At 44.0% G+C, this 12,863-nt stretch overlaps 1 protein-coding gene across 3 annotated transcripts in view; it reads right to left on the reverse strand.

Moving 5' to 3' along the window:
- FAXC (failed axon connections homolog, metaxin like GST domain containing) overlaps positions 1 to 12,863 on the reverse strand; it is a 75,438-nt gene that overhangs the window by 16,353 nt on the left and 46,222 nt on the right. For all 3 annotated transcript variants that reach the window (XR_007128159.1, XM_047733938.1, XM_047733937.1), the window contains one exon: positions 1,037 to 1,153. Coding sequence is in view for 2 of the 3 variants with exons in the window: in XM_047733938.1 (XP_047589894.1) it covers positions 1,037 to 1,153 (117 nt within the window). In the remaining variant the exon portion in view is untranslated. The remainder of the gene's footprint in view (positions 1 to 1,036; positions 1,154 to 12,863) is intronic.

The raw sequence follows: 12,863 nt of genomic DNA on the forward strand, positions 1-12,863 counted from the left end.
CACATATATTCATTCATCCCCTAGGTCTGGTCCCATTCATCCCCAATTCTACCGCACCCCCCCAAGTCCATAATGTAACTGTGGCAGGCCTTACGGCCAAAATATACAACAATTACTAATAATAATAATAATAATAATAATAACATTTTATATAGTATCACACTATAAAACATTTGCGGACATTTCCCCTATTTTTCACAATCTTGAACTTCCTAGCTCTACTACTCTCAATGTATGATCTACAGATACCCACTGGAACAGGAGGAAAGAATGTTTTGAACTCAAATGATGTAGAAACATATGTACCTATACCTACATGTGAAATATGTAACACCAGTTCAGACTCAAAAACAGCATCGAGATGGGCAGTGAGTCCATCAGCCCCAGCCCACCATGTTTGCTGCCGTACTACATAGAACGGAAAGTGGTGAGGCTCGGCACTAATGTCCCACGGAAATTAAGGAAGACCAACAAAATAAGGGCACTAGGTGGAATCCTAGCCCTGTTATCAACAAGTGTTAAGTCCACTATGTAAGGAGCTGGTGTAATACACAGTACAATTTGCATCAACTTTGTTGAGAACATGGTCTAGGCAAGATGGCAGGTGAAAGTCTGGTCTTCCTCAACCCCTACACATCCTGAGCATAATAAACTGACCCGGGGCACCTGGGTGGCTCAGTCATTAGGTGTCTACCTTCGGCTCAGGTAATGATCCCAGGATCCTGGGATCGAGCCCCATATCAGGTTCCCTGCTCAGCGGGAAGCCTGCTTCTCCCTCACCTACTCCCCCTATTTGTGTTCCCTCCCTCTCTCTCTCTCTCTCTCTCTCTCTCTGTCAATAAATAAATAGAATCTTTAAAAATAACAATAATAATAAAAAATTAAATAAACTGACCCCAGCCCTGGACACCAGAGCCTGGTGTCTCCAAAAAGCACAGCCAAGTTCACAGGCATAGACCTAGAATTCTCCATTGTGTTACCCATACCCTTCACCCCACAGCAATTCCTAAAGCCTGAAGAGGTTTGTAGGGCTTGCCTTTGATCAGCCGCTCAGGTCTTGTCCCAGGTAAGGTCCACATGGCCTGTGCCAAGTGTCCAAAGACGGTGGCGTCCAGAGTAGAAAGCTTGGGCCCCATGATGTACTTCTTGTCACCTGCAGCAGACAGAGCAGAGAGGTCACTGGGCTGGCCTGCACCACCCCACGTGGTCACCGTGGCATTCAGCGCACTCGAATTATAGGTTCATTTAACTCTTGTCAAAAGCTTTGCAGAGTCAAAATGCACGTACCCCCTTTTTCTTTAAAAAAAAAAAAGAAGCAAAAATGAAGCAAATTAATTCTGTGATGGAACAATCCATACAGTAGCAAAACAGGGAAGTAACTAGGAACATATCAAGAAAAGCACATAAGGGAGGAAGGTTCATGGGGAAAGGGAGATCTTATCACCACAGACCTCTGGAGGCACCTCCTTGTCTCAAACTCAAGGAATTAAAACTTGAGATGCTTGAGAATGCCTGGAAATGTGCTTAACCCATCTCAAAGGTAACCCACACCCAGCACACCAACGTCAGCACTTATTTTATTAAATTAATACATGTCCTCAGAAGACCTCAAGAAGCCTGGGCTGCACGGCAAGGTTTTCAGTGCTGTTCCATGGTCTTGGCAATGTTCTCAGCCCTGAGCACCAGCTCCCATGGGAAGGACTACAGAAAAAGAAACTATGGAATTACAGGCCCAGCCCCGAGATCGGGCTCACACACAACGATGTGTCACACCCCTGCTCCCATCTCTCCTTTTCCATCACTGTTGAGCCAGCTCAGTCTTCATCACCTGGATCATCTCCTCCGACCTGTTACAATTGTCCCAGGTCATCTGCCGAGCCACTGACGGATGCTGTAGCAAACAGAGGCAACACAGGCGGAACTGGATTCACCTCATTCACGTCCTAGCAGCACCGTGATTCACTGTGGGAGCCTGCTCGGTACTGACTCTCTCAGAGCCTCAGTTTGCCTATCTGGAAAATGGGGATGATATTAACACTCACTTTCTAGGGCTATTGTGGATGAATGGCATCATGCACGAGGAGCACTTAGCACCATATGTCGGTACCTCAAGCGTTAGCTTTCATGAGCGCAGCCCCTCTGTTTCTCCAGCCCATTCCATACCCCACCGGACTTAAATCGCATAAAGTCCTCTTTTCACCACGTCACTCCCCTTCACAAACACTGTCAATGGGCTATGAAATGGGTTATGAAAGAAAATCCAAACTCGGAATTCAAGGCTCATTAGGCTCTGCCTCCAACCCAGGTTCCAGTTTTCTCTGCTGCTCCTCCCTCCCTCTAGCAAACCTGGGCAACACTGCCCATTCCCCAGCACACTTCATGCTTCCTAAGGACGCATCTTTGCCCAAGCTGTGCCCACCCCTTTCCCTGCCCCCCACAACCTGTATGTGCTCCCCACTGCTCTCCATCTGGTAAATTCTATCCATGCTTCGAGGTTCAGCACGAGTCTCCTTCCAAAGCTTCCTCTGTCTATTCTATCTGGTGCTATCAGGAGTCTTCAGTTCAGCCAGCCCTGTGTTCAAATGCTGCGTTACACATAAACCTTGTAAGGCCTTTTATACCTACTAACCTTAATTTCTTGAGCCATAAAATGGGAGGAACTGCTGGTTGTTTAGGCAAATAAGTGAGATGACTCGAGGTGAGCACACAGCAGAGAGGTCTCACCTCTTCTCGTCCACTCTCTCAAGTGACATTTCTTCCATACTGTGCTACGTGCTGGTTGGTTTTTGCTTGTTTGTTTGTGCATTTTATCTTTCCAACTAAATGGTAAGTTCTTTGGAAGTGAGAATAATTTCTTATTTTTATTAAACAGACGCTAATGCAATGTATACTACATACCAGGCATGTTTCTAAATGCTGCACCCATTTCACTGTTTTTGAGGGGCACACTGATAAAATTAAGTATCTGATTCCTGCATATAAATGAGCTAGAAGGAGAAATGGCTGGAGTTGGGAATGAGAGTTAACAGACCGACGCAGTACAATACAAGCATACGGAAATGTATCAGATCAACATTTGTTCCCCTTAAACTTACATAATGTTTTATGTCAATTATATCTCAATTTTAAAATAAGTTGAAAACAACAAAAAAACAACAAATGGAGCTGGAAGTTATCTTTAAAAAGATCACTTCTACTCTGTATTCCACAGGAACCAAGGAATACCCCACAATATCCTGAACCTAACCAAACTGTCTATTCTGGTGAGGACAAGCAAGTGGTCCATCCCTTGACAAAAATAACAAAGCAAACCTGGGTAAATTATCTGTTCTCAAGAGTGTCAGTTATTTTCCTGGGGCACCTGGGTGGCTCAGTTGGTTGTGTCCGCCTCTTGGTTTCAGGTCAGGTCATAGTCTCAAGGTCGTGAGACTGAGCCCCACCTTGGGCTCTGTAAGCAGAATCTGTTCAAGATTCTCTCTCTGGGGCACCTGGGTGGCTCAGTCCGTTAAGCATCTGCCTTTGGCTCAGGTCATGATCCCAAGGTCCTTGGATTGAGCCCTGAGTCAGGCTCCCTGCTCGTCAGGGAGTCTGCTTCTCCCTCTCCCTCAGCCCCTCTCCCCACTTGTGCACCTGCACACATGCTCACTCTCTCTAATAAATAAAATCTTTAAAAAAAATTTTTTTCTCTCTCCCGTCTCCCTCCCTGTCTGCTCCTCCCCACCACTCTCTACTCTCTCTCTAAAAAAATAAAATCCTAAATTTTTTTTAAAAAGTGTCAGTTATTCCTTAATGCACCCTGCTGGCTCCATGCCCTGGCCTCAGTGCTGGTATTAGTGATGCAGGTTGGCCAAGGGACCCTGACCCTGAGCTCTCATGCCACCGTGTGTGGGCAGGAGGGGCGTGCCCACCAGTGATCCTATAGGATGGTGCCAGGGCTCAGCCCAGTCGAGGCCCAAATGTTCGGAAGCCATAACGCAGAAGCCATGAGACAGTTGGAGGCACAACTGTGAAAAGGACCACACACTGTTCAGAGAGAAGAAAAACAAGACAGAGGACAGCTGCAGGGGCTTTGCTCAAAAGAAAAAAAAGAAAATGTTGATCTCCTTAATTTGATTTTAAAAAAGAGAGAGAGAAAGAGGGATTGTCTAAGGAAAATGCCAGAATGAAGTGTGTAAATCGAGAGCTGTTGTAGAACCCAAAGACTTTGGAGGCAAGAGGGAAAAAAAAAATATGGATAAAACAGAACAAAACAAAAACTTGGGAACCTAAAAATAGAGCACCTGGGACCTTGATACAAAGAAAAAAAATTAATTAAAAAATGTAATCATTTGGGGACACCTGGGTGGCTCATTGGATTAAGGATTTGTCTTCAGCTCAGGTCATGATCCCAGGGTCCTGGGATCGAGCCCCGCATGGGGATCTCTGCTTGGCAGGGAACCTGCTTCTCTCTCTCTCTGCCTACTTGTGATCTCTCTCTGTCAAATAAATAAATAAAATGTTTAAAAAAAAAAAAAGCGGGGGGAGACTGCTTCTCCCTCTGCCCTTCTCCCTGCTTGTGCTCTCTCTCTCTCCCTCTCTCTGACAAATAAGTGAATAAAATCTTTAAAAAAAAAAAAAGTAATCATTTGAATACATACATCAACTATGCGTATAGTATCTAACCTGAATTTCCCATTTGGCATCAGAACATTAACACCGAAAAGTCAGGGATTTAGTTAGTAACAGAACTGGACTAAGAAGGCTGGCTCCCAGGTCTTCAGACGTCCGGCCGCAGGCTCCTTGTTCTGTGTAAATGGGCCCCACGGGTCATCATCTCAGAGGTTAATACCCCCTGGAGGGTTGAGCTGTAATCATTTACCAAAAACACTGCTTTAGAGAGGGAGAATTACGGAAAACAGGAAAAAAAAGAAAGAAAAGTCTAGGGCTTTTTAAAGGTGCTTCCAAAATAACTGATAGAATTTAGCATTTGTGCTCCATGCTATTTGTTATGCTCCACAAATAAGTGAAACCATATGATAATTGACTCTCTCTGCTTGACTTATTTCACTCAGCATAATCTCTTCCAGTCCCGTCCATGTTGCTACAAAACTTGGGTATTCATCCTTTCTTTTTTTTTTTTTTTTTTACAGCTTTATAAACATATATTTTTATCCCCAGGGGTACAGGTCTGCAAATCGCCAGGTTTACACACTTCACAGCACTCACCATAGCACATACCCTCCCCAATATCCATAACCCCACCCCCCTCTCCCAACCCCCCCCCAATCAACAAGGGGAGATGGAGAGGAGAAGGGAGTTGAGGGAAATTGGAAGAGGAGGTGAACCATGAGAGACTATGGACTCTGAAAAACGATCTGAGAATTTTGAAGGGGTGGGGGGTGGGAGGTTGGGGGCACCAGGTGGTGGGTATTGTAGAGGGCACGGATTGCATGGAGCACTGGGTGTGGTGCAAAAAAAAAAAAAAAGGCAAATACCATTTCATTCATGTGTGAAATTTAAGAAACAAAACAAATGAGCAAAGGGGAAATAAAAGGAGAGAGGGAGGCAAACCGAGAAATAGACTGTTAACTCTGTAGAACAAGCTGATGGTTACCAAAGGGGAGCTGGGTGGAGGAATGGGTGAAATAGGTGATGGGGATGAAGGATCACACTCGTGATGAGCACGGGGTATTGTATGGAAATGCTGAATCACTATATACACCTGATCTTAATATTACACTGTATGTTAACTAATTATAATTTAAATAAAAACTTAAAAAACAAAAAAAAAAGAATTTAGCATTTGTGGAAAATGTTGAATGGTAGACTCAAAATCACACACACATCAGTAATAAATTTTAAAAATATCAAAATATTTTTAAAATTTATTAAATTTAAAAAATTTACTGTTATTGTAAAAATGTACTGTTACTGAAAAGTGCTCAAGTACCAAATGGCAGAAAGCTTTTTAAAAACTTGATCTTGAAAGGATTTTAAACTTACAGAAAAGCTACAAAAATAACAGAGCTCCTGTGTACCCCTCAGCTGGCTTCGGCCAATATCAATATCTTAGACTACCACAGTCCAAGTATCAAAACTAAGAAATTAACATTAACACACTATTAACCGCACTATAGACTCCATTCACATTTTATTCATTTCTCAATAATACCCTTTTGTGTTGCAAGAGCCAATCTAGGATCCCATACTGCTTGTAGGTGTCCTTACTCTCTCCTCCAATCTGCAAACGCCCCAGTCTCTCCTTGTCTTGCATAACCCTGAGACTTATAAAGAATACTGGTCAGTTATTTTGTACAACATTCATCAATTTGAGTTCGCCTACAGTTTTTCATGATTAGATCAGGTCACGTATTTCTGCCAAGAATCCCATGGAAGTCCTAATGTCACCTTCAGTGATGGCCACTGTTATGTGTCCATGTGACTGGGTCGTAGAGTGCTTATTTGGCCAAACATAATTCTGGGTGTTTTGTGAGGGTGTTTTGGATGAGGTTAACATTTAAGTGGCAGACTGAGTATCGCAGATTACTCTCTCTGGTGTGGGTGGGCCTCATCCAATCAGTTGAAGGCCTTTTTAAAAAGGGGAGGGGCGGTGCTGACTCTCCCCAGGAAGAATTCCTAAGAATTCCTAAGAATTCTCCTAAGGGAGAAATCCTTCTGCCTTCAAAAGGGAACATGGGGTTTTACCTGCCTTTGGACTCAGGTGGAAACATGGGCTCTTCCTGGGTGCTGAGCCTGCAGGCCTTTGGATTGGAACCACACCCTCAGCTCTCCTGGGTCTCCAGCATGGGGTCACCCTGAAGACCTTGAGACAGGTCAGCTTCTATAACCTTACAAATTTTTATACTAAATATATATATACCCCAAATATATATGTATATATTTACATACATCCTACTGGTCTGTTTCTCTGAAGAAACCTGACTAATATACCTCCTCAGGGCCTCCTATCAGAAGGACCATAATGTCCATGTGTCTTATCACGGTGATGTTAACCTTGAATATGTGGTGAAGGTGGTACCTGTGAGGTTTCCTCACTGTACCGGTACTACTTTTCGTTTGCAACTAATAATCCTGGATGAGATCTTTTGAAACTGTAGGAATACCATGTTTCCTTGCAAAGTGTGGCCCGCTGATTTCAGCATCCACTAGTGGATGTTTTCTGAAACAATTATTATTATGTTTGCCTCGTCAGGATTTTCTATTTTTCTCACTCCTTCTATATTTATTGATTAGAATTCTACTACTCCCTGCATCCCCCATTTACTAATGTATTCAATTATTTATTTATGTATGTGTTCATCAATACTTATTTTATTCTACGGCTTATAATCCAGTACTTTCATTATATATTTTATCGCTCAAATTGTTCTAGCTTTGGCCTTTTGGACCCTGGCAGGAAGTCATTTTAAGAGGGAAATTGAATTTAGATTTGACTCTGCTTAGAGACAAAGAGGCCGAGCTAAGGTCTCTCAAGACTGCAACACTCCCAGCTTTCACCAAGTGGTTCCAGATCTTGCGGCCAGACGTTGCAAAAACAAAACACTAAGGGCATTTCGGAAGGGCACTGAAAGAACAGGCTTGGGGGACAAGGCAACTCAAGCTTCCTTTTCGGTAAACTATCCTCACTGGCTTCTATAGGAAGGGACAGAAGCAGCTGAGAGAAACCTGAGTACCTGTGACTCCTTGGCAGCCTCCAGGTTGGGAGTGAGGACCAGAACACTGGTGAGCAGAAATGAAGGTTGAAAATATCAGAAACCCTAGGAGGTGAGGGATATCAGGCTCCCTGAGAGATTCTCCACCAGAGGCCAGTCTCCACGTGCCTAGAAAACCTCCATGACGGTGCAGAGCCCTCCTGACTGTGAGAGCAAGCCCACATCACAGGACAGTGTGGAGTACATCCAGCCAATGAAGGCAAGGTGACTTCAGGTGCCCAGGGTGATTTCACAGGACTCCATGCCTGGATCTTCATGTGGCCATTAGGGAGCAGAGACCAGTGAGGACATGCAAGGACAGTGACCAACAGTCAGGGGAGAGGGCCATACAGACGCGCCCATGGCAGGGGCAATTAGAGTTGGCCACACGGAGGAGAGGGGATACTAGCTAGTCCTCGGCATTTCTAGAATCTGATCCTACCTCTCTTGGGTGGTCTAGGCAGCTCTTCTCCATGGCAAAAGCCGTGATGCAGTTGCAGTAACCATTGGGGCCCCCAAGGATGACCACAAATTGAGTGGGGAGTGTGAAGTCAAGAATAACAAAAATGTTCTGGAGCCCTAAAGGATATTTGCTCTTTGTACCTCAGACTTGAGCTGTGATTGGATTTTATAAGATCACTGGTCAAAATGTTAAGTGACCCCATTCATCCAAGGTTGCTTATCCTGACCTCCAAGCCTGAGCCGGCTCTTGCCACACTATCTTCCACTTCTCCTGTCGTGGACAGCAACACAGGGCTGACCAGGAGACACCAGGACACAACAAAGATGAGAGTATATGGAAGAGGACAGAGCACGTTGGCCAGCTTCCTCCCCCTCACCAAGGACTGCCTGAGGGGATGGGTGGGACATGATGGGGAAGGGTGAATATGGAGAGCAGAGCCACACAGTTGTCCAGGGAGAACTAAATTAACATGGAGTCTGAGAAGAACGGTCAGAATCCAAGCCTGAAGATTCAGACCAAACTGAGAGAACGAGCTGTAGAGTTGAAACAAACCAGCCTCAGTGAGCAGGGAAACCAAGGGAAGAGGAGAAAAGAAGAGCGTAATAATGGGTCTTACAAGTCCCACTTAGAGGGCGGGACCATGTAACAACGCAACTAGGAAAGTGCTCCTGGTCCTAGGCTGTTTCCTGCTCCCTCTCCTCGGGGAGGATGCGTGAGAGCTGACAGCTGTTAACTCCCCCCAGTCCCAGGTCTGACTAGCCTGAATGCTCTACTTCCGTCACGCATGCTCGGTGCTCATCCCATCCTCCCCTCCACCCCTGCATCAAATAACTTCCTCTTAGTCAACCTAAGCCTTCCCATCAGACTCAATTCAGGTCTTCCGTCCCCCACTCTGCGAAGACCACGCGCATGGTCCTGGCGCACAAGTCCCTCCCACTGGGCACTCCTCCGCTAAACCCCAGAGGCACGACCGCTCAGAGCACCGCTCAGAGCACCGCTGCTCAGAGAACAGTCTGAGTCCTTCAGCATCACACACTCTCAAGTCCCATCTACTGAATGAGAATGTCTGGGAGTGGGACTGGAAAATCTGTGTTTTAACAAGTTTTCAGGTCAGTAAAAACCACCTTGGAGAGCCTGCAGTTCGTGGGCCATATTTCAGGCAGCAGTTTCAGGTGCAATTTTATCATCTATGTTAACTAACTAGAATTTAAATAAAAACTTGAAAAAAAAATTTTTTAATAGCACTGTTCCAAGTGATTCTTATCGTGCCAGAGTTTGAGAAGTACTGTTCTGGACTAGATCAGCGGTCTTGAACTCGAGCATATTTCATAATCACCTGGAGGCCTTTTTAGAAACACGGAATGACGCTGCCACCCCCCACCTGGAATTTCTGATTCGGCAGGTATGGAGTGTGACTCAAGAATGCATTTCTACAGGGTGCCTGCATGGCTCAATCGGTTAAGCATCCAACTCCTCTTGATCTCAACTCAGGTCCTGATCTCAGGACCGTGAGTTCAAGCCCTGCACTAGGCTCCATGATGGAGCCAACTTTAAAAAACAAAACAAAAAACTGTATTTCTAACAGATCCCAGACAATGCTGATGCTGTTGGTCCAGGGAACACCCTTTGAGAACCACGGATCTAGCGCACCAATAGGTAATTCCCACATGCTATTTCATAGTCTGCCCTGTGTGTGTGCACTATCTCCTCAAGTAGTTTTTCAGCTCTTTGAGGGCAAATAACCCTCAGTTTTACTTTTCCGTCCATTGGGTACCTATCACAGTAGAAATTGTCAATTAGGTGATCATAGCCTTAATTATGTGTGATCTTTTTCCTTTCTTAAAATGGAGAGCTATTTATTGTAAGTATTACAAGATAGAATAATGTGAAAGTACTTTGCAAACTAGCGGTGCTATTTTAACATTAGAAATGATCTTCTACTCATCACCAGTAATCAGAACACAAGTACTGACCATGGACAGAACCAGTCCAATATCTTTCCCAGGATAGAAATCCCTTCTCCCACTTCCCCACCCCATATGTCCCAGCCCTCGCCCTGCTAGAGACATCTCTATCCCTTCTTGGGCAGGACAGACTAGTCCACGATTAGACAGTTGCTTACACTGAAACAAAATATGACTCCTTAGAAATTCCATCACTGATCCCAGTTCTTTCCTCTGGGATCACACAAAGAATTTATGGCCATATTTACTCTACCCATTCCTAGGAAAGTAAATCTCCACTAACATACTTCTAAGCAAAAGCTGACCATGGGCACATATATCACTATGGAATTGTGGGTAGAAAGTTTACTTCAAGGTTTTGGAAATCACTGTAGAAATGAACCTTTGACTCATATCTGTTCCTTCCCTTACTAATTTTGTTCCTGTTTTCCACTGATCACTCTCAATTCTGCTTCTGTCATTTAGGTAAATTTCTTATAAGTGGCAGAGAAAGGGCTTTGCTAGAAAATATAAGTTCAGGAGAGAAATGAAATAAAATAGTCAAAAATTTTTCAAGCACTTATTTTTCTATTAGTCTAAGAAATAAAGAGTAATTGTATATTTCAACTACACAGTTCCTTATACTTGAGCATTGATATAACTTATAAGCAGAAAAGTCCAGTGAAGTCAATGAGGACATCACCCATATTTCCTGTTGTCCTTCTCTCACCTTTAGTTAACTGGGAATTTGGGGGAAATTGGGGGAAAAGGGATTTTTTAGCACTTTCCCCAAAGATAGTACAGGTTACATCCAACCATCGAAGAAAGCACATTAAGCTCTTTTTCTGCATGTGAATCTCCAAAAGAGCAAAGCTACAGGGAGAAATAAAATCTACTTTCTATTCTGTTACACTCCTGATCAGACTCCCTTTGTCAGGCGACTTCCTTTAAAGAGCTCTTGCTCATACTCCCAGCATATTCTAAAATTGCTGTGCATGTGATTCTTTCCGTTATGGGGAGAAAGGGGTTGCTATCTTATATGTGAGGTTATAAACCATTGGGGAACACACCAGAAGCAGCACCTACATTTAATCCCTCCTCAGATTTAATTTTTGGCAAGCAACCAGATACTCCTGCAATTTTCTGTAGGATTCTCTGAAAGAACCCACAGAAAGAATTTTTCTCAGCTTATATGATCTTGACCCTGTCTCCACTGACCAAAACTAATCACCTCACCTCTTCAGATTCCCTAGGATGAGACAGGAAGTACATCGCTTCCCCACAATAAGGAAAGAGCTGCACTTGCTCTTCTGTGTGTCAGCCCTCTGGAGGTGACTGAGCACCTCTGACTTCCACATACCCAAAGCCTCCATGGGCATATGCTATAACTTTAGAAAACTGGGATGAAGGATTGGCACCAGTTGTGGAAAAACTTCACACATGGGAAATCTATATTAGGAAAGTATTCCTCAGGAGGAGGCAAATGCCTGGTCAGTCTCACATCCTAATTTAATATCAACAAACAACAGCTCCTGGAAATCAGAACGAACTACAACTACATCTCTAATGGTGACGTAAGGTTACTGACTCACCAATGATCCGCCTTATTTCTCTCTCCTTGAAGTCACTGCCATATTGTTGCTTCTGAGTCTGACCACACATTGGTTTGAGATCTGAGGGGTATGAAAGTCACTGGGTCTCCCCAGTCTCCCCTTCCCTAGTATACCTTCTGAGGGTAAAGAACAGAGATCACTCAAACTACATCCCAGGAGAGGTTTTCCCCTTAATTTCATTTCAGCCTTGGCTGCCTTGTATTTGGACAAAGGAATCAGTTGTTCCATCTCTTTATTCAATAAAGACTATCTGGTAGCTCCCACATTCTGGTTTGGCTAATGAAACAATATATCAGGCAGAACTTAATGTCACATCAAAATTTAAGTTCAAATCCTTCTGTAAGGAACTGATCCTTTTGAGATAGCTGACTAGTCATAGATTCCCATGGGAGGTTTTGTGTTTGGCGTCAGGGCCACGGGGGCAGACTCCACAATCATGAAGAACTTTTATTCATTTTGTGGATCTCAGGTTTCACCTTAGTTGGAACCCAGGATCCTCAACCATTTTCAAACATCAGAACAAGCACCAAAAATGGGTAAAGATCTTTAACCACCACAACTGTTTAAGGCCTGCCCAGAGTGATGGATCTTACTCAGATTCACTCAATAGGCACAGATCTCTTGAGGTGAAATCAAATTACCACAGAATGGGAATCGTGGGGCTCGTGGGTGACTCAGTCGGTTAAGCATCCGACTCTGATTTTGGCTCAGGTCATGATCTCAGGGTCATGAGATTGAGCCCCACACTGTGCCCCATGCTGGGCATGAAGCCTGCTTGGGGGTGTCTTCTCCATTTCCCTGAGCCCCTCCACTACCCCTCAATCAATTAATCAATCAATCAAGGAATCCCATATATTCTCAAATGATATACCCATGACTATGCTAAACATCCTATCAAAATTCTGTGTGATGCTTAATGCATGACTGAGTCTTTACCCTACTTTATAGGAGACCTATTACTCCTATACTGAATGCTTTCCTCCACATATCCTAACCATTAGATGGGTTAAAATGTGCCCCATAGCTCTCTCCTCAGAGCAGAATGCTTTCTCAAAGATCACCGAATCCAGAGACAGAAGCCTCCCACATGCCAAGCTCTATTACTTTGGCATAGATACAGATTTCTTCAGAGCCAAGATGAAAATAATCCTTT

The sequence above is a fragment of the Lutra lutra genome, chromosome 6 (genome assembly GCF_902655055.1).
Source record: "Lutra lutra chromosome 6, mLutLut1.2, whole genome shotgun sequence".
Taxonomy (NCBI): Eukaryota; Metazoa; Chordata; class Mammalia; order Carnivora; family Mustelidae; genus Lutra; species Lutra lutra.